A 23472-nucleotide genomic window follows, 5' to 3' on the forward strand; every position below is an offset into this window, starting at 1 on the left:
CGTTTACATCCTTCAATGGTCTATAGGGTCAACATTTGATATAAACATAATGAAAGCATTGATCCATTCAGCCTTGTACACGTCAAGGAAATCTTTTTGCTGCTTGTTTATTATTGCTTATTTAAAATGAGTTTAAACTATTTTTTTTTTTTTGCGACAGTGTAATTGTTTTATGTTCAAAAAACTTAATATTGTAAAAACCATTAAGTTAACTTTATCAATTTGTTTTGGCACGACATGAAGAGATTGCGTGTAACCCAGCATGTTCAGTGTACCTGTGGTTCAGGCTGGTGGTGTAATGGTATGGGAAATATTTTTATGATCATCTGACCATCGTTTAAATGAGTTATATTGTTGCTGGCGTTGTCAACCTCTTTATGACCACAGGGTTGCCATCTTAAGACGGTTATTTCCAATAACCCCAAAAAACAAGCACATTTGACCTGTATGCCTCACTTTCCTGGAAGATTTAATGCCTTTTCGATGCAATTTAAGAGTTCAGACTTGCAGTTTTAAAATAGACTACATTATTGGTCCAGTTTACAACACTGGTTTGAGCTGTTTTGGTTTAGGTTGAATTCCTTTAGATTTAATATACAGCAGAATCGAACATCTGTTATATTTTTATAGTGTTCTTGCAGCTGTCTGATAATTGAAAGCTTCTAATCCACATTCACTCCCAACCATGCAATTTTGTTTAATAGACATTGAAACATCGACATATTTGCAAAAACAAGGCTAAATTTGGGCTGTCAGTGAAAATCTAACAGACGTCTATAAGTATAGCCCAGCACTGGAATACTTGTCAAATACAAAGAAACACAACCATTGATTGACATGTAGTCATGCTTTCCTGCATACTCAGTCTAGTTGAGCTTCGATTAAATTACTAACATCTGAAGTTTATCCTTGTTTTAGCAGAGTTGTCTATCGCTAAAATGCTTGCTGGGTGAAATTGCAAAAAGGTCAAACAGCAGCATTCCTAATTTTATGCCTTTGTGTTTCTTGGAAGTCAGTCAGTCATACCGGTTTGTAATAAGCTGATTTACCAACTGAAGCTGCAAAGTCATTTTTTACAATCACTTCCTTTGCAGAGACCAACTTTAATTCATAAAATTCTATGAATTCATAGCTACACAAAAGCAAGTTTTTTTACAAAAATGAAACCAAGCAAACACCAAATTTGTTCTTAAGAACTGAAATCATGAACACACTCACACAACTCAACCTACAATAATTTTATTACAAATTTATCAGTTTTATATACACATTATTTACATAAAACATAAGACACAAAATGTACAACAATTCTATGAAGACAGAACAGCTCTCCATTCTTCCGACCTTAAATAATACTGTGAATTCATATAAAATCCTTCTTCCTATTGAAATCCACAGACAGACATGTAAAAGTGGTCGGCAGGTAACATGGGAGAGAATTAATTTATGCCTTGGTACAAGGTGTGTATTAGATTGATAAATAAGCTAGGTTTAACAGTGCTTTCCTTCATAAATTAAAAACGTACAAAAATATATAACAAACATGTTGTTAAGGAGGAGTCGGCGATCCGCAAACAGTTTCTGACAACGGAAAATGTACAAACAGTATCAAAAGACAAAATATGTAATCTCAATCAATCCAGAACAGTTCAATGGTAGAAAAAACAATGCCCTGAGCAAGTCCAGTAACCATCCATCACCCATCAGAGCTGGACATTTGAGCAGCATGAGTTGACTTCTATCCACCCAAAAAAAAAAAAAAAAACCATGGTGCATTTCCACCAAACGTGTACCAAAACAAAAAAGTGCTCAGGCCCTGCACCGTCATGAGTCCCGGGGTAACAGTGCTTTCTCTCAGTAGTGCAATCTGTAAATATAATTAAAATCAAGGGCAAATTATTAAATATAATCATTTTACAGTAAGATACAGCTCTCTTTCTATTAACAAACCATTAACTATGACTTCCAGTTTAAAAAAAAACTCCTATTTTACAGCTTATTGATAGTTAAGGTAGTATTTTGGTTTAAGTATTGGGTAGAATTAGGAACGTAGTTTAGTTACTTTAAAACAGGGGTGTTCAAACTTGGTCCTAGTGGGCCAGTATCCTGCATTTAGTTCCAACCCCAATCAAACACACCTGGACTGGCTAATCAAGTTCATACTAGGCTTTCTGGAAACGTCCTGACATTATTTTGAGGCAAAATGGAGCTAAACTTTGTAGGACACTGGCCCTCCAGGACAAAGGTTGGACACCCCTGCTTTAGAACGGGTCTCAAACTCAATTCCTAGAAAGCCACAGCTCTGCTCCAACCCTAATCAAACACAGCGGATTCCACTAATCAAGGTGTTCAAAACTACTAGAACTATTAAGCAGGCGCGAGTTTGAGGTGGTTGGAGCAAAACCATGCAGCGCTGCGGTCCTCTACGAATTGAGTTTGAGTACACTGATTTAGAACATGTACTGCTTTAGTACATGTGCAACTGCCATCTTTATAGGGAGAATCACTACCTAAATTAAACCGATACTAAAAATGAATATAACAAGGTAGACAGTTTGGAGCATTTAAATGTGGCTGAGAAACTACTCTAAATTCGTTCATTCATTTATCTGCAGTCAAACTAAGAAACTCTAGCCCACATTAAGATCACAAAGAGAGCTAAAAATGTGCATTTAGAAAATGATCCAATCCCAAAACAAGAACTACAAAAGATGGAATAAATTTCTCAATAAACTTAAAAGGCAAAGGCTCATGTAATCAGATAACTGGTCTAACCGGCAAATTGGTCTCAAAAGTTCAGCTTCTTACATGCATTCTTACATTATTATTCTAAAAACGCCTGAGCCAATGTCTGTCATCATAGTTAATTGGTAAACATCAGGCATCCACCTCCCAACTCAAAACAAAACTTCATTTGTTATTCATCTGCTCATTCATTATTATCTGTGCACACACACACTTGTGCAGGAATGGGAAAAAAAAAACAACTAAAACTGGCATTCTTACTTGATTTAATTTGTATTAATACTATTAGTACGCATTAATATGCACCAATTTCAGAAGTGACCGGTTTGAGCTATTGAGTGGATGGGATGGTATGGTTATTTATAGCATATTTAAGTGAATCATGAAAGCTAAACACACAACTTTAAATAAAAAGTGGCAAATTACTACATTTAACCGTTTTAAGGGGAGTCTACCGTGACCCTGGTTTGTTGTTGCATTTGACGTGCACAAAAATGTGAATGGTAGAACATGCATGTATACATACCGTTTCCTGGGTTTTACTTCCCAGCCGTCCCGGCATTTAACAAACATAATCTCTTCTCCTGGCGAGATCTCAGTCTCTTCAGCACAGAAAGTGAACCTGTGAATGCAACATGGCATTAATAAACAACGAAGGTCAATTTACAAACTCAAGCGATAAATGCCAAGGAGACACTCACTTCTTTTGCGTTTCTCCTGCTTTGACTCTGATCCTCCGAACCTCTAGAATCTTTTGGCTTGCTGCACTCGACCATGAAAAGAACGAGGACCCCAAGTGTTTTATCGCGGATGTCCAAGAATCAGAAGGTCCTTCCCAGCGAAGTGAGATTTTGAGCAACTCACCGATGTCCTCTTCAGTAAAGACCAGAAACGTGTTTGTGAGGTTTAAACCAATTCCTTCGGTACTGTGAATAAAACAAAACAGTTTTAATCTTGCTGAAGTTACATTCATTTTCAAAATACCCTATATAGAAGGTTGCAAAAGGATTAGTTCACCTAAAAATTAACATTACATGAGGGTGAATCATGACAGTTCCAAACCTCTGATTGTTCAAAACCAAAGACATTTTAAGGGCTCTCTTATCCTCCACAGTGAGCAACAGTCCAGAGAGTTTGAATGCTTAGAAAAAGGACCAGTGTAAAACACACCACGTGACTTCAGGAATTCAACTGGAACCATGTGAAGCTCTGAGAACACAGCAAAACGCTGTGAAAACCAGAGCTGGGACCAAGTCATAGTTCTGCAAGAGAAGCAAGTCTCTGGTCTTTGCATTTAGGATCCTAGTCAAATCCAGAGCCCAGTCAGACAAGTCCAAGTTAAGTCCAGAGTCTTCTATAATCAAGTTTGGGACTTGAGTCCAAGCAAAGACCCTTTAGGGTAAGCCATTTTACTCGGATGCCATCTTTGCAGGCACTCAAAGCAAGGAGATCCTGACACAACCTCATTTATGGTCATGTTACACATTATCATCCTCTGGGTAATGATCATCTGATCGCACTGGTCTTCTGAAGTAATCCACAACTTGGTCATGATGGAGTCTCCTCCAGAAATAACAGCGACTCGGTTTACAAATTTGTGGGCGTTTGAGTAGTTCAAAGACTACAGTCTTTGGCCCAAGTCAAGTGAGAAGGGTCTGGCTGCAGAAACAAGCAAAGCTGCATGGGACACTTTTAATGCGCACACCTAACCCCGCCCCCAACCCTACCCCTCACAGTGACTTCATGAGCTGTTCACCAATCTTTTTTCCTTCCTTATAAGAATGCATTTACTATTGGGTGAGTTTACTATTACTAGTGCTTTAACAACACGTATCTTCAATAGAACTTATGGTGTCACACGCAAGTGTACAGCCTATATAGCATACACAATCTGACATGAAAGATTTGATCTTTTTGGTCAAAGAAAGTCTTTCTGTTCTCTGAACATGTCTGGACAGTTGCGGTCTATTGAGCTCCCCGATTGAATCTAAAATATCTAAATTTATGTTCCAAAGGTGAATTCAGATCTCAGGGAATTGAAACATCAGGGTGAATGATTTACAAATGTAATTTAAGTGAACCAATTCTTTAATTAAGGACTACTTCAGAAATAGAACTTTAATCATGATTTACTTACACATCAACAATGAGATTACTGCTATCATTATAAGATCCGTAAAGTTTGACATAGAAAGTGGGATCTGCATTCTCTGCGTTCTTCCTGTCGAACACATGCATCTTCATCTGATAGTGGTAACCTGTAGAGCATGGCAACAAAGAACATTTTTAGTGACTCATCATTACTGCGTGTGACTTTGAAACAAAAAGCCGTTCAAATTACTTACCACCAAAAGGCGTGTCAGCGCGAGTTTTCAGGTACATCTTGCTGTTTCTCCGCTTACGCATTTTCTTGGCATTGTATCCAATGCTGTTGCAGCGGTTCTTCCGGCAGCTCAGACAAATGCCCTTCTTAAAGCGATCAGGGCCGGTACATTGAAAAGCATAGCTCACATGGTCTTTGTTCATGAGGGAATCTACAAAAAGATGAACAGCCCTCTCATGTTCGCACTTCATGGCTTCCATGAAATCTGTGTGGTGACAAAACACATTAAGTACGTTGGTAAAGATGAAAAGTGCCAAAGCAACAAAAAAGTTGAAGCACTTACTTCCAGAAGCAGCGGACAGAAACTCTCCAAAAGTGCAGCCAGGCTGAACGTCGCCACCATTGGGATAGATGTCAATGTGGCCAATTGGCTCCTGGATCCCAATACTGACACCCAAAGCTCCACGTGTGTATGTGTGCAGGACGTCGACAAAATCTGCATCGTCAGGAGAGAGTTTATTGTAGGAATCTGCTCCCTCAAACATGGGGCCAGCTGGGTCTAAACCTGTTCAAAGATGGATAGATATTTAGATGTGGCCTCAATGCGTGCAAAAGGGTGAGCGACTCTAGTCCTTTGTTACGAAACGCTTCAAGAAATGGACATCTCACCTGTTATACGGCCAATAATTCCATTTACAAAAGTCCCAGCATATCCAGCAACGTGAGCCCCAAGACTGTATCCGATTATGTGCACATTCTCGAGCTGGAGCTGCTCTTCTTCCTAAAAAACAAAAATTATTATAATTATTAATATTATAAGACTAATGTGACAATTATTATATGTTAATATGTCTAAAATTATATTCTATAATCAATCATTATATTATTCAATTTATTAGTAAACAATGTGAAATTTAAAAAATTACTTTACCTATTGTTTTTTTCTTATTAACTAGTAAAACCAAGGTGAAATGTTAAAAATAAAAAACATGAATATTGCATAAATCCAACTGGAAAAGCTTTTAAAAATAATAATAATAAAATAAAATAAAAATAAAATCCACATAATGAAAATATTCCAGACAAATGTTCTAGAATAGACCATTTATATGAAGGGAAACCTCTGGGTATTTTTGGAATCCCACAAGACTGATGAGATCAGTTTTGAGAGTTAAAAAGTAAATAAACATTATGCTTTATGCACATCACTGCTGTACCATGTTCAATGCCAGCTGGGGCATCCATGGGCATCTGTGGGGGATTTATTACGCTCAGCTGCTCAATTACACTACTGGCTTTTTCCCCCCTCAAAAAGTGCTTCACACTCTAAAAAGAAATCAGCTACAGTGAATGAATAATTATGGTTCCATAGAAATACCCATAATGCCTTCAGCAAACTCCCGACATCAAACAACAAAACAAAACAAATCCATCTGGAAAAGACAAATTGTACTTCAACAGGACATCTGCTCTCCTAAGAAAAGATGAATAATACCAACAAAGAACCAATAAAATTGGCCACAAGCAGTCTTTACGGTTGCCAGTTCTCTCAAAAAAAGCACAGAGAAAAACAAACACACCCAGCGGGATGTACAATATAGACATACCTGGAGCCAGTCCAAAAGTGTAGCTATGCTTTGCCCAACCCGACGAGTGTGGTTGACGGCATCAGGGTAAAGCTGGTTAGCAAGGCCCAGCCAATCCACCACCACCACATTGGCCTCGGACTCTCGTCTCTGAACAGCAGCCACCAGTTTGTGCATCCAGCTCTCAAACATCCCACTCATCTGTGAAAGACACCACACCCATTGACTTCCAGCAATCACGTGCCAAAATGCAATATTTGCTTTACATCCGAATTGTGAATGCATTTCTACAGTGAAGAGGGTTTTTTGAAGGGAGTACATTGTTATGTTTAGGTTCAAATAATTTTTTTTTAGAAGTTGTTTAATTGATGAAGCTTTTGTCTTTATATTTGGTATTCTCATGATAGTGACAAAAGATTACTTTAAAAAGCATAACAACCAAAAAATATTTAGTGTTTTGTACATGTCCTGAGTTAATAAAGGTTTTAATCCAATTAAAATCGTAAAAGGATGATATGAAATACTAAAACCATTCAAAATAACAGTGAGAAATAACCATATTTTGCAGTATTTGAATGTTTAAGTTTGTTATAAAAAAACAAACAAAAAGAATTTCAAAGGTTAATAACTCCATTTACTAAAATGATAAAGAGTTTTGATTTTAATGCATCAATGGGCTATTTTGGGCTTTCCGCCTGGATTTTGCAAACAAACAAAATTTAAAAGCTTTCCAAATCCACATGCATAGGTGTAAATGCACAAGTGTATCATTTTAAAGAAAAGCCTTTGAATTTTCATAAAACACTGTTGAAAGTGATTAAAATAATTGTACAAGTTGCCCGTGTTAGAATAAACCTTGAAAGCGTTTTTTTTTTTTTTTTGCAAACTCAAATTTGAAAGTGTACCTTTTAGGTTCTGTGTGGTCTAGGTTGCTGTAATTTATTTTAATGGTTCTTGCACATGTCAGTAATCATAGGAAGAAAAATGTCTATCATAATCTATGCAAAAGTTATTCTATTCCAACTGATCAGAGAACAGAACCACTTATGGGGTATTGGGCCAGTACGGACCCTTAAAACTTTAAAGAAAGCAGTAGTAAATTATGTCATTGACCTGGTACTATGTACACAGAGTTTAGGAAGTTAAATAAGAGACAGTCATTAGCTAATATTAATAAATGCTTATCTGTTTGTCAATTTATAGACCTTAATTTAACCTTATGTAGAACTTTACCATATAAAGTTAACTAACAAAAGACCTAATAATAGTCACAAAATGTATAATGAATTGTATAATGTTGGAGGCCAGGTTAACAATTAAAATATTTGTTTTTGTCTTCAATCATTAGGTGAAGTGATGAACACCACTGCACACTGCAATACACATCAATCTGAATATTCTTAAAAGTAACTCAAAGATACATAACCAAATATTTCACATAACTATAAAGTTCCCATGATATCGATATTGTTGTTTTTTTTTTTTGTTTTTTTTTTTGATAATTGGAATTGAACATCATCATACAGTATGTCTAACTACATTATATTAAAGGATGAGCCAAAATAATGAAAAAAATAATAATTGGGCACATGATTTTTCTTAAAATCTCACCGTCCAACCGTGGATGATTAGAATTGTTCTAAGTGTAGCATTGAACCCACACGCCACAATGCTTTCCTTTTTCCCCGGTTGAAGGTAACATGCTCCGTCATCGAGATCCAAGGACTTCCGCATGTTGTAGCTGATTTTGTCATGAAGTACCGCTGAATCTGTTGGGAAGAAATTCTCTGCATCTTCTAGAACGAAACAAAAAGCAAACAAATATTAGTGGAATTTATGCAAATATCCAAAGTAATACTACAGAATTTTGTTGGTTAATCGGTTTTAATATTTCTACAAATGCTTAATTGTTTTACAAGGCGTTGAGCTTCAGTCTATTATAAGCCTTGTGACAACATCTCGTTTTAATGACTAGCTTGAACAATCAGGCCAGTGTAGACAGAGGGGTATGCAGAGTTTGTTTTTGAACAAATGAGTTTAGCAGTAGTGGAATGCCAAATATAGTCTTTGATTGGGAATTATTTGGGATTGGGAGTTTATAAACAGTTTCAAAGAGTTTCATACACAACTTATTAACCCAAGCAAGACTGCAGTTACGTCATCATAACCAGTTAGAAGTAAGCTATGGTGGGAATTTATAATCATAACCTTTCAGAGTATAATTTGTAAGCCTTTGTGTCTTTGTAGGGATTTACCAGAGTAATGTATAAGGACAGATGAAGTCTTGTGTGGTTGGTATGAGACATTTAAAGCCCTTTGGCTCACAAGGCTGTATTTGTTTGATAAAAAATATATTAAAAATAGTAATATTGTTAATAAATTTGAAGTTACTGTTTCTTTACAGAAATGTTGTAATAAAAATCCTGCAACACAAAGCTGAATTTAGCAACCAGCGTTTTGTCACGTGATCCTTCAGAAACTCTTATATGGCGATTTGCTTTTTAAAACCTTTTTGTTCTATTGAACATAAAATATAGTTTGAAGAAAGCAGACAAACAGTAACCATTAACTTTCATAGTAGGAATAACAAATACTATGGAAATCAAATATTACAGGTTTTAGCTTTCTAAAGAGAGTATATTTATTTAATTTAAAGTTAAATTTAAAAATTATTTTAATTTTGAGTGAACTACCGCTTTAAGACGACTTATCAGCTGATGGCACAAGCAAATTTAATGTCCAATAAACGTTAATGTCCGCAATTCAAAAACGAAAAAACTTTGAGCAGCAAATAAATATAAAAAACATAGGTTGAGACGCATAAAACGTTGCAAAAACACATAAACAGACGTTTACGCATGTCACATTTGCTCCACGTCAAAGAAATTCTAACGTTTAAACTTCCTCAAACGTTTATTTAAAACGTCTAATTTTAAAAATCCCCTCATACAGAGCAGCCTAAAGCTTTCCAGCACACATTCAGTCACTGAAGCCGACAACGCGGCACTGCAGATCCTTGATAAAACGTGGATTTATTTGGACGTCCCTTTAAAAGGCACATCCGAAACAAAGTGGATTGTCCGGGTTTTACATCAGCGAGTCGCCGACACGTCAGGAAAGCGGACATTTTAACTTTGAACTCATTCATTTTTTTGTGCGTGTTTTCATTGACAGGTTCATTCAGATAATCATTTTAATACAATTAGACTTTGCGTGTTTCTCACAGTTTAAACGAAACATCAGTTACTCTTCGCTATTGTCTATGAAGAGAATGACTGTCAACAAAAGACATTAAAATACATACACATATGAATGAAAACCTGTACAAATTAAACTAATCACTTGGCACATTTAAACAGTAATTAATTAGCTAGCAAACATACAGTAGATATAGCGTTAGTACTTTAAACTTACCATTTAAAGGCGCGCTCTCGTCTGGTGCAGCTGCAAAGGCACTGAATGAATGGCACAGGATAACACATAAGAAGCAAAGTGCAATTTTCAATGATTTTTCTACCATAATGTTCAGGGCTTTAATACGGTTTCTTTATTCTTTTGCCAAAGTGAAATGACCAAGGAAGTGTAGCGTGTTAATCCTTCACGAGAGGTGCTAGGAAAGTGTGTGAACCTGTATCAGGTTGCTCATTAGAGTTTTAAATAGTTTTTTTTAGTCATCTGACCATCGGCAGATATCTACGACAAAATTCTTTCTTTCTAATTGGTCAAGCCCCTGCAACTACGTTCGAGGGCGTGGTATGTGCGTTTGAATGAAGTGTAGTGAAGACTGGCACATTTCTCACGCTGCTGTTAACCCTTTGCTCTCCGGGCGCGCGCACGCTGACGCACGCTGCATGCCGAAGTTTAACGAACCGTCAGTGCAGCACATGACTTTGTTTGTTTACAAATATGCAAACATGGCGTGTTTGTGAGGGAAAGTTGGCAACACGGGTCTTCTGGGGGTCACCGCTGTTTTCTTGGTAACATTTGTGTTTTATATAATAATGAAAGTTATTGGTTAGATACGTCAGTTTAAAAGGTAAGTTACCTCATGTGTTTGAGATTTCTATCACACAAAGTTTTGACATATTTTTTTTTATTTGCAAGAAGGCTATTTATACTCATTGTTTCTTATACCCCCCGCCACCCACCCACTAAAAGTTGCCAAGTATGCAGTTTATTATTTCCTACATGATGCATTTGAACCCAATAGCCTATTAATTCAAAGACATTTACTTAAATTATAGTCTGAAAATAGAAATCTTCAAAAACTTTAAAATGTGTGGAATTAAGTTGGAACAAGAACAAAAAATGAAACCTCGTCCCAGTGACTAAACTAAAAACAATGGGTGGACAGATTTGTTTTATAATGATTATTTGACATGTCCAAAATAGTCTCAGGCAACAGATTTTATTGTTTTGGATGGATGTTTTATAGTTTTTGTACAAAATGCTAAAATAATTGGCTACTCTCTTCTTAATCGGGACAAGAAGTTTTGTGTGGTTTAAAGAAATAGAGAATACACCCAAAAATGAAAATCTTCTAATCATTTACTCTTCCTCGTGTGGTTCTAAATCTTTATTAGATTTTCCTTTCTCACACACATACAAAAATATATTTTAAAGAATGTGAGTTGTTGGCACCCAAGTTTCCAATTTTAAACTAAACAGTGTTGCATTTTAAGATGAATTCCAATTAACCAAAAGTGTGAATGAAACAAACATATTATATTAACTTTGTCTGCATGAATAAACCCAACTGGAGGCTGGTGAAACCCAAGTGGGTCATATTGAAAAAAGCTTGGCCCCCATCCCTCCATTTCTATAGTGTTCTCTTAGAAAACGCCCTGGTGAAGCCCGTGCATAGAGAACAAGGGCTGCATACTAAAGAGCTAGAGAGCTTAACAAAAACACAGCATTTGATGTCCAAAACACTGACATGACTTGTGTAGTACACACTGTAGTACAATAGTGCAAGCTGCATGCAAGCTTATAAAATAAATAAATAGCTAGATAAATAAATAAATAAATAAATAAATAAATAAATAAATAAACAAATAAACAAATAAACAAACAGCTGTATGAATCTGTACACAGCAAAATGAAAAGGATTATTGTTTCATAGAATCTGTCTTGCAAGGGTTTCATGAAAATGTTTTTAGGTTCAATTTATTTAAGAGATAGAATGACGTGACAGCAGTGTACAATAACAAGACTTGCTAAAAATATGTAAGTTTATTTTATTTTCGTGGTGTTGTGCTTGTAAATGGAAAATTGACTGTTTTATATTCTGTCCTTGTTGTTTATGGCTCTAGCATGCCTGGGACAGGATGTTGACCCAGCAAGAAAACAAAACAGAACCAGAACAGGTAACCAAAACAGACGCTCAAGAAGGACAGGTGCAGGAGGCAGAGCAAGGCAGGAACAGAGAGACCTGTAGTCAAACTCAAAAGAAAAATGGACAAAACCATCAAAAAGTCAACTAAATGCTGGAAGCATAAACACCACACACAAGGGAAATTAGAGCAGCAAATGAGGAGAAAATGACTAATGCCAGAAGACTAATGGAAAATGAGGAGGCAAGACAAAGACATGATAAACAAAGGAGCACAGCACATAACACAGAAATACAGATGCAGTGTCCTCCCACTAGGATTAGGAGGAGGATCACTGGATAGTCTCAAAGCTGGATGTGATTGGCAGTGGTGTTACTCCCTCATCAATGCCTGATCCAGAATATCCCTTTGGGACCCCACATCTCTCCAACACATGCAACAATCTCTGAACCCATGCCCTCTGCACCTGAGTCTAGCAGTCTTCTCACTGTATACACAGGGGACCCATCAATGACACTGGGAGGGGGTTAAGAAAGCTATAGAGAAACAGGTTTAATTCTACACACATGGAAAACAGGATAAACACAATAAAGAGACAGAGGATCTTTTCATATTCAACCTGCATGGTGACTCACTTTCCTACAAAGCTTATACTGCTTCTTCTGTAGCCTATACCTTCGTATTTTGAAATGATCCGAAAAGCTTCATTCACTGATTCAGGTGTATTTTATGGTTGCAGCTAAGCTTTTGGATAGTAAGGATTTTGGATAATATGTATCTGGGAGCAGGGTTGGAAGTTCAAAACCAAGGTCAATGGGGATTTGCATAATGAATCCTGAGTTGGCACCTCAAGACACAGGTCTTAGTCGTAAAAATATATTTTATCTAACTAAATTGTAATAATGCTAAATATATTTTGTAGCTTCGAGGCTTTACAGAGCATATTTTTCAAATCAGAAATATATTTAATTTTAACCTTCACAAATCAAAATATATTGCTAAATTTATTACTATATATTATTATTGTATGTTATATATACATTTCCAACCTTACAATATAAATTGGATGGAAGTCTAAAAATAACAATTATTTAAAACAAACTAGTTAGGCCTAAATATTTAAAATAATTTAGCAGAATTGCATTCTTAAATAGTTTAGATTTACAGAAACAAACAACTCTGCAAATTATGCACGGCTATGCAAATATAGATGTGATTTTTTTTTTCTCAATTTGTCCTTACTATTATTATTATTATTATTATTATTATTATTATTATTATTATTATTATTAAAGTGTATTTCTGGTTTTTGATGTTTTAAACAATTTTAGATTTTTAAAACACATTTTTTCAAATTTTACATTAATATAAAATCTGAAAATATTTTTGAAAAAACTATTTGTAGCCTAATTATAATTAATACATAATCTGATGACAAATAATAATAATAATAATAATAATAATAATAATAATTTTCCCAGAGGGGTTGTGGGTTGCGGCTAGAAGGGCATTCACTGCGTAAAAATGTGCTGGATTAGTTGTCGAGTCATTCAGCTGTGGCAACGCTGGATTATTAAGGGACTAAGCCGAAAATAAAATGAATGAATAAATTAATACTACTACTACTACTATTACTACTACTATTACTACTACTACTAATAATAATAACAATAAATAGTAATTTTATATATATATATATATATATATATATATATATATATATATATATATATATATATATATATATATATATATATTTTTTTTTTTTTTTTTTTTTTTTTGCATATATAAATAAGAATTAAATAATTTAGGGCACAAAAGATTTAAATCTACAAAACACATTTTGAGTGAATAAATGTCTAGAATGTGTTCAGATGTTATTTAAATTAATGAACAGAATAAAAAAAAACGTATAGATGATCTTTATATCTTAAGTCCGACATTTCGTCCGCTCTGATTTTATTAAGATCTGCGCCGGCTTTTACATCCTATTTCATGTAATTTCGTGCAGGTTTGATTAACAAGTATTAATTAAATTATTATTTTTGTGTCGTAGTTCATGACACGTAGAAATCAGCGTGTACGTTTTGTTTCGGAGTCCTTTTAGATGTTTTTAGACACAACCGGAAGTGATTTTGTTGTCGTTGTGAGTGACGCGTCAAAACGCGCGAGCTGCAGGACGAGCAGGTGATCAGTTACTATGGCAGCTCCCGGTGCATTAACGGTGAACTATACCAGAATACAGACATTAGTGTCATGTTTTACATATTGTCGACGACCAAAGCGATGGATTAACCTGAAAACGGTCAACCGGAGAAGCTCTTTTTGTCAGTCACTGAAAAGGTTTGAACAGAATTCTCCCCCAGGTTACAAATAAAACAAAGGTTTATAAATGCATGCATTTATATGCCAAACACGCGTGTTTTCTGACGTAAACATCATATCATCCTAAACGTGTATGCATATGAGCATAATAGCAAACGACATATAACGTCAGTTTTTTTCAGAAGGTCGATGGGTATAACAAATATATTTCGTGCATTTGAATATTCCGCCACCCTGTGGGAGTAACAGACACTGTCATTTAAATGAATTTTACTTAGCATCATATATTTCAACTGTTTTTAATGAACTGGATACTTCGTTCATATGTCTAACGCGATATGTTTTGTTTGTCCACATAGACATGTTGCCACTGTGGTCTCAGGGGCAGAACTTGCTCGTCAAATTCATAAAGAAGTCCAGAGTGATATAGCAAAGTTAGTGGCTGAAGGCAACAGAAGACCCCATCTGAGTGTCATCCTGGTGGGAGATGATCACGCCAGTCACACTTACGTGAGAAACAAAACCAGAACGGCTTCACTGCTGGGTGAGCAAAACACAAAGTCAATATGAACTTCCACTTGTTTAATGTGTACAGCGTTGGTGCTCAACTGTGGGTGTAAGCAAACTTCCACAAATCAGAGCAAAGTCTTAAATGCATTAGGTCAATGCATTCAATAATGCATTCGTGGCAAAAAAAAAAAAATTATATATATATATATATATATATATATATATATATATATATATATATATATATGTATATGTATGTATATGTATGTATGTGTGTGTGTGTGTGTGTGTGTGTGTGTGTGTGTGTGTGTGTGTGTGTGTATATATATATATATATATATATATATATATGAACGAACATGTTTTAAGCCAAAATATGACTTCAAATCAACAGAATTAATTATTGTTTTCTTAGAAATGTGACTAGAAAAAAGTGTTTATGATATAAACAAGAACCTATATCTGCTACTTCAGATTTTTTTGAGATAACTTGCAGATATTTGTTGTTTAAACCATAAACTTCACCTCATTTTAATCAGATTCCCAGAAACAACAACAACAACAACAACAACTTTTTATTTCATTTTGCTTCTCAAGTAAATGCTTATTGATTTAAAAATATTTAGACTAGATGCCTACTAGAAATAGACATAATTTTATGTGTAAGAATATTGGAAAAAATTCAAATTTGTAATTAGACAGTACTGTGAAATTATTTATATATTGTAGTTGCTGGGTTCAATTATTTAAAGTTCTGAATAAAAGGAATTAATTTAAATGTGATGCAAAGTCTCATTGCAGAAGTCATCTTCTGAAACCTGATTTTTAAGTCATGTGCTTTATTTTATTATGGTTATTTTGAAAAACATCATTCTCTCCTTTGTCTGGAGTGTTTTTGGATATTTTACTGCTTTGGGAAGCTATGGTGATGCAATCTAACATTTATTTCTGCTATTGTTGAAAATATGAATACTAAATAGATTGACAATTGACATTATCTTCCATTCAGCACTAACAGAAGTTAATTAGTTTCTATTGTACAATTTTTATTTCTGAGGACCCTGAAAATGTGAAAGGAGTCCATAAGTCTCACAAAGATTTACAGTTAGTTACATTAAGATGAACAAATGAGTTCTTATGAGTTTGTAAAGACCTGAGGGCAAGTAAAGATGATATATTTTTATGTGAACTAAAGTTTATTTTGGTGGTGTAAAATAGACAAAGTGAAGCAAGAGCATGTTTTCACTAATCTTTTGTTGAAACTTGACTTGTTTAAAAGGCATGTCAAGCAGCACAATCTTCAGGCCGTCATCTGTATCTCAGGAGGAGATGCTGGAGCTGATTGATAAATTCAACAGAGACAGAAACATTAGTGGCTTGCTGGTCCAACTTCCTCTTCCAGGTAATATTCTATACTATTGAATAAAAATGCAAAATGGCAAATTATATTTTGTTTAGTAAATACTTGTAAATATTGTCTAAATTTTAAAATGCTTTGTAGGAAAGGACCGGGGTCATTCAGTGTTAAGATCTTTAATACATTTAGTGAAACAAGCTAAATCTAAATTCTGTATATAGTTAATTGTTTTTAGGCCTGTCACAATAATCAATATACTGATTTATCTTGCCACACATGGCTATGATATCAATAAATTTGGTGATACTAAAAATATATATATATATATATATATATATATATATATATATATATATATATATATATATATATATATATATATATATATATATATATATAGCTATTTTTTTCGACTGTCTACAGAACAAACCATCTTTATACAATAACTTGCCTAATTACCCTAACTTGCCTAGTTAACCTAATTAACCTAGTTAAGCCTTTAAATGTCACTTTAAGCTGTATAGAAGTGTCTTGAAAAAAACATCTAGTCAGATACTATTTACTGTAATCATGGCAAAGATAAAAATAAATTCATTATTAGAGATGAGTTATTAAAACTATTATGTTTAGAAATGTTTTGAAAAAAATCTGCTCTCCGGTAACAGAAATTAGGGCAAAAAATAAACAGGGGGTCTAATAATTCAGGGGGTCAAATAATTCAGGGGGGCTAATAATTCTGACTTGCTGAAGGTCACTGGTTCGAGCCCGGCTAGTCAGTTGGCATTTCTGTGTGGAGTTTGCAAGTTCTCCCCATGTTGGTGTGGGTTTCCTCCAGGTGCTCTAGTTTCCCCCGCGGTATAAGTGAATATAGGGCATTTGCTGTGTAAACCATATGATGGATTAGTTGGTGGTTCATTCTGCTGTGGTGACCCCTGATTAATAACGAGACTAAGCCGAAAAGAAAATGAATGAATTGATTATTTATTTGTTAAGGATGTATATTTTCACATTCTGATTCCAATTTCTAAATATTAAATTGTTAAAATTACTATAGTTAAATCAAATAATCTTAAGAATAAAATATTTGGTGTTTAAAAGGTATACTTGCATTATGATGGATTTATATTGCCATTTTGGCAATATAATGAGTGGGATAAAATAATCTTAAAATGACAATAATAAAATTTATCACAGCGTACTGTATTTTGGTACAATATATCATGGGTCTAAAACTAAATATCGTGACAGGCCTTATCGTAATACACTATGTCCCAATCCCAATCACTAATCACTTTAGCTGGTGTGTCTATGGTTAAGGTTTGCAAAAGTGACTTTATATTTTGAATGTCAGAGCACATCAATGAGAGAGCCATATGCAATGCTGTCGCCCCAGAAAAGGATGTCGATGGATTCCACATTGTAAACATCGGGAAACTCTGCTTGGACCAGAGGTGTATGATACCAGCTACAGCTGCGGCAGTGTGGGAAATCATCAGAAGAACAGGTATGGGACAACTTTCACATGTTCTTCGAAGGGTGAATACAGTTTCTCAGAGCTCTCGTATTGCGTCCCCAGCAGAGATTTGATTGGGTTGTCTATGATTACAACGGTCAGCAGCAGATGTAACAATGGTATCCAGTGTCAGTTTGTATTACTTAAAAGGTTTGAAAATATACTTCTGCAATTTTATCTGTCTATTGATGATTTTTCCGTGCCATGGGCAATTTGTACAATTGAATTATTAATGTTTACTGAAATTTTATCTTTTTTTTTTTTGTATAGGACTTGAAACTGTTGGAAAAAATGTGCTCGTTGTTGGACGCTCCAAGAATGTTGGGATGCCTATTGCAATGCTGCTGCATTCAGATAGAAAGCATGAACGATCTGGAGGTGTGATTATTGTCTATTTAACAGTTCTATTTTTTAAATTTCATAGATTATTATTATTATTATTATGAATAGTATTAAAGAGCCCATATTATACATGAAATAGGGTCATATCTTGGTTGTAAGGGTCTCCAACAACAGTCTAATATGCATGCAAGGTCAAAAAACACTTTTATGGTCTTATAATCTGCATTTATTTTTACCTAATTATCCCAGCGACTCCCGTATGAATCGTCCAGTGATTCATTTGTTCCCAAACCCCTCCTTAGCGCGAAGCTAATCTGCGCTGATTGGACCAATGACAGCCTGTTGCGATTGGTCGACTGCCTTCAGTCAGAGAGTGAAATGGCCAATAGCTAATCAGCAATATAAAAAGTAATCACAGTTCATACACGCTCGATAGTGTAGGCGTGGATTTTAGCTCCCACACACACACAAAAACACACACACCTCCGGATGACAACGCTCCCGCTTCCGCCCGCACCCGCCAGGTTTTAGCCTGAGAACCCGCTCCGTTTTCTGCCCGCCGCGCCCGATCCCGCTAGAGCGGGGGAGAACACAACCAAAAGTCACCCAGCTATACAGTCCAGACAGCCAAGATGTCTGTATAAACACACACACCGCACCAAGCACACAAAGCTCGCTCTCGCTCGCTCTCTCTCTCATACGCGCGCGTGCGCACTAACACACACACACACACACACACACAAGCACCAAGCAGACTCTCTCTTTCTCATTCGCATAGCAATATCCGTGATATTGCTAGACAGCCCGCTCCCGTCCCAAATTAAACCCGTTACCGACCGCTCCCGCGATTTATTCGGAAATTTATTGCAGAACTCTACCACGGAGCTCCATAAACAAAGCAGCACGCGTCGCGTTTTTAACGTGACTTTGCACACGATAAGAGAATATAGCCAGTTAACCGGATACAGTACAACCGGTTACAAGTAACAAATCACAAATACAAATACATTTGCAAGCTAGAGTCAACGAGGCAACAACTTTAACCGCACGTACTTACACTTGAGAAATGGAAACCCATCCTGACGTCCATCAGTAAGTTACTCTTTACTGATCCTTCCTTTAACAAACGCAGATGAAGTATTCTTTGTAGCATGCAGTTTCCAGTAGTTTCCAACTGCTTGGTTATAATGCTGATGTTTCATCTTTGGGTAGAGACTCAATATAATATCCATCTGCAGTGTGACTTCAATCGACCGGCATGTTTGTGTGTGTGTTTGTGGGTGTGTGTGTGTGTGTGTGTGTGTGTGTGTGTGTGTGTCTGGGTTTCTGCGTCAGAGGGCGGGGCCTCAGGTTTGAAATCTTCCGGGTTTGCGCGTGCACGTGAATAACTTGGTTTCGTTCGTACGTCATGGCGAAACACCTAATGAATCGGTATCAAGGCGACTCGTTTGAAGCACTATGAGTCGACTCTTTTATAGATGAATCAACCGTTTTAAACACTGTATTCTTACAGATTTAAGCCTTAGCTGGATACTTCACTTCACTTAGAGCTGTGTTACACACTACATGGAGGGGAATTTTCAAAAACCCATAATATGGGCTCTTTAATAATAATAGTAATATTAAAAATGGTTAAATGCAGTAGTAACAAGTTAAAGACATGGTAACATTTAAATGTATCTCTATGTTTTTTTCATATTTACATACTGCTGAGAAATTATGGTTGATTTATAAGACAGTGGTCCTTGCACAGAATGTGAAAACCATGTGTGTTATTACACCCATAAATACATGAATTGAAAGGAAACTGCAAGAAAAACAAAAACTAAACAAAAGAAATAAACCTTGCAGTGACATTTTTGTAATGTTAGACTTTAAGACTAGTTATCAACAGTGTTTGGTTTGGAAGAACAAGGCTTTACTGCGAACAGATGATTATTTGAAAAACAAATGTATTCATTTAAATTTTTTTTTCATTGGAACATGTTTTCAAAAGGTCCATTTTCAGAATTCCAATCAATAAAGCAACAACCCAGTCACACTGTTTGTTGAAGGGGAGTGAGACGATTGTGAATTACAGATTCACAGAATAAACCTTGCATGTAGGCGCTGGTGATGCAAGCAGTTACATCAATACTATCAAAGATCAATGTTGACTGTTACCTGTTATCACCAACTCATTGTATAAATGGAAATCCACTGAAACCATTTTCATGCTTCTCTATGTAAAAATAAAATGTAAAACAGGAGTATTTTTAATGTTTAAAATCCATTATAATGCACACTTATATGTTCAAACAAAAGAGATATTTTATGCTTATTATTTGGCATAATATCAAATTATTAAAAGTGCTAAAATTTATTAATATATATGTATTTTACATCTGTGCAAATTATAAAATGATATATATTAAAAGTAAATCCTTTCTTCCTTCTTTCTTTCTTTCTTTCTTTCTTTCTTTCTTTCTTTCTTTCTTTCTTTCTTTCTTTCTTTCTTTCTTTCTTTCTTTCTTTCTTTCTAAGTTCTTGCGTCATCGCTGACATTGGCATATCTCCAGAAACATGCTCAGGACTCAGGAAGTTTTTAATAAATTTTTATAAAGAATACATTTGTAATGCTTCTTGGAACAAAGGAAGGGGAGAGACCAGTTCTTTCCTCATTCTGGAAGTGTATAATTGTTAGAACAGGAAAACTTGTATTTAGATCCAAAGTTGCGATTAGGTTTGTGCAATGCAAGACATGCTTAAATTGAGTTGTGAAATCAATCATTTTAATAGTAGGTTTGCTCTAACATGTAAAAATTCCTTGTTCAATGATAGAAGCTGCCCTGATTTTGCTTACATTTTTTGGTGTGTGACTCATAGCCTTTCACAGTTATAAAAGTGAACTTGCGGTTACGTGAAGAAACATTTTAGGGAAATATGTATAATCTTGAGGTCCCGTGACAGCGGTAAGCTTCACATTATAATTAATGTTCCTGCCATTTTATTTACTACATCCGATGCTTTTGCAGAATGAGCCCTGTGATTAGACACATTTGACACCTTTTGCTTTATGTGCTGTTGCACATTCTTGGAATTTTTGCTGTTTAATTTCATCATCTAGCCGTTGGGCACGAACCACCCACCTTTAAATTTTTTTGGGAAAATATGTCTCAAATCAAGTGGCTTGAAATAAATGAGTCTATGGATGTAAAATCTGGATGTCGATTAGAGTTATTGATGTCTTATTTCTGAATAACATCTTTATTATGGAGCAAAAACTAAATTCTTTTTGCACTTAGATCTTCGAAACATAAAACAGACTGAGTACACAAAAGCTAATTTACAGTACATAAATTGCTACATCTAAAGTTTACTGAGTGCACTGGTAATTAGCTGATTAATACATGTATATTGACAATTCAGAGTTATGACTAGGCCCACACAGAATCTGGGCGCGCAGCATTCCGCAGATTTTCCGCAGACTTCCGCAGATTTCTGCAGATTTTTAGCCCATCATTAATTCTGTTTATTTGCTTGAGTAAATGTGTCTAAATCTATATTTATTGAGTTTTTTAATTAATTACAGTACTATTATTGACCTAATATGAAAATGTTTATCTGATTTATGCACAATGCAGTTTGTATAGTAGTATTTTTTGACTTTTACTGGATATATTATATGAGAGACTTGCTTTGTTTACCAAATAAAGTGCATCTAATTGGATTTGCAATTTAAACATTAAATAAAAGTTAAGAAAGTATTACTTTTTATTTTACATATTAAGGTTTTAGTTATGATACTTCTAAAATAATTCCGCAGATATCCACAGATTTTTACCAAAATTCTCAGCAGAAATAGCAAAAAACTTCAGCAGATTCCATCTGGCGCTGGTTATGACTTACATTATGTGATTGTATCAACATAAAGTCTGCTATACATTCACTGATTGTGTAAACTCATACATTTGACAATGTGTATTGTATTTCCCAGGTGATGCCACTGTTATAATGGCTCATAGATGCACTCCTTTACCACGGCTGAAAGAACTCGCCAGGCTGGCTGATATCGTGATTGCAGCTGCAGGTCAGGCGTTTTGTTTTTCTGTATTATTACATGGCTCCCTAGAATACTTGATTCTGATTGGTCAGCAGTTGCATTTTGATAACTGCATTTCACTAACATTTACTTTCTAATAATGACTAACTGACTATATTCTTCCTTATTAAGATTTTGTTCATGAAACACATTTAAAACACATTATTTTTCCATAAGTAGACATGTAATGTAATTTGAGTTTGTCTAAAGCCTGCTTGAAATCCTAATTTTTGATGCTTATTTTGCTAACTTGATTCGCTATATTTTAAAGTGAATAATTAATCAGTGAAAGTTAATCTACTGTTTGTTTTGGTTATCTTCAATGAAAGTGTGCCTATTTGCTTATGCATTTGCAGTGGTGGTTTTACTGTTGACATCAACCTAAGGGCTGTCATAGCAATTGCATATTCATACCGTCTCTTACAGTTAGTTTGCTATAAGGGAATGATAGGCAAATGAAAGCCCCACCTCCTACTCAATATTCTGTTTCAGTTGTTAAGTGAAGCTGCGGTCACACTGGGCTTTTCCTCCCATAGACTTCCATTCATACACACGCAAATGCGTTAGACCAGAAACGCAGGGCCATGCGTCAAGTTTCGCAGGTTGCTGCAGGGCAAAGTTTAAACTTGGTGAACTCTGACCTGCGAAATCGCATTACTTGATTGAGTGAGACCAATCGAGGATCAAAACATGACCTCTCTGGACAGAAATTTAAAACGTGAAGCAGTCGCTCGCTTTTTTAAATGTCTAATGAGCTTGTTTAATCCCACCCCTTTTCGCAGCACTGCATGACAAAATTTTGCAAGCTCAAACTCTAGTGTGACCGCAGCTTAAGAAAGGAGCGATTTAGGGCTGGTAATCAGGTACATTGGTTAAATAATGATGTGATTTAAAACAGGTGATGTCAACAGGTGATTGTAATTATTATTTGGTACAAAAGCAGCATCCAAGAAAGTTCTCGTTCTTTAGAAGCATAGATGGGCCGTGGATTGCTAGTTTGCCAACAATTATGTGAGAAAATGATTGAAATGTTTAAAAACAATTTTCCACAAAGAAAGATAGGTACACATTTAGATATTTTATCTTTAACAGTGCATAACATATTAAAAGATTCAAGGAAGGAGTTTCAGTGCATAAAGGACAAGGGCACAATCCTAAGCTGAACTACTGTGATCTCCGATCTCTCAGGCGTCACTGCATCAGGAATCATCGTTCATCTATATGTGATATCACCACATGGGCTCAGGACTACATTGGCAAACCTTTGTCAAGTACAACAACATCCACAAATACCAGTGAAAATGTTCTGTGAAAAAAAATTCTGTGATGGCAATATTAATGCTAAAAAGTACAGAGA

The 23472-nt window shown here is 35.4% G+C and overlaps 2 protein-coding genes across 13 annotated transcripts in view; one reads left to right on the top strand and one right to left on the bottom strand.

Moving 5' to 3' along the window:
* Positions 1–1223: 1223 nt before the first annotated feature.
* lipg (lipase, endothelial) lies at positions 1224–10284 on the bottom strand. 2 transcript variants are annotated; one of them, NM_200128.1, is given in 10 exon segments: positions 1224–1867; positions 3272–3367; positions 3447–3671; positions 4883–5003; positions 5091–5333; positions 5412–5633; positions 5738–5849; positions 6676–6855; positions 8266–8450; positions 10069–10281. In NM_200128.1, coding segments are annotated over 10 exon segments (1503 nt in total). In that variant the 5' UTR covers positions 10175–10281; the 3' UTR covers positions 1224–1854.
* A 299-nt stretch (positions 10285–10583) lies between these two features.
* mthfd2l (methylenetetrahydrofolate dehydrogenase (NADP+ dependent) 2 like) overlaps positions 10584–23472 on the top strand; it is an 81843-nt gene continuing 68954 nt past the window's right edge. For 3 of the 11 annotated variants that reach the window (XM_087262808.1, XM_087262807.1, XM_087262809.1), the window contains exons 1-6: positions 14148–14330; positions 14672–14856; positions 16102–16224; positions 17531–17683; positions 17963–18070; positions 22011–22103. In XM_087262808.1, coding sequence (XP_087118934.1) covers positions 14188–14330; positions 14672–14856; positions 16102–16224; positions 17531–17683; positions 17963–18070; positions 22011–22103 — 805 coding nt within the window. In that variant the 5' untranslated portion in view covers positions 14148–14187. 11 annotated transcript variants of the gene reach the window in all.

Source organism: Danio rerio, chromosome 8, assembly GCF_052040795.2.
Source record: "Danio rerio strain M-AB ecotype USA chromosome 8, GRCz13ab, whole genome shotgun sequence".
Taxonomy (NCBI): Eukaryota; Metazoa; Chordata; class Actinopteri; order Cypriniformes; family Danionidae; genus Danio; species Danio rerio.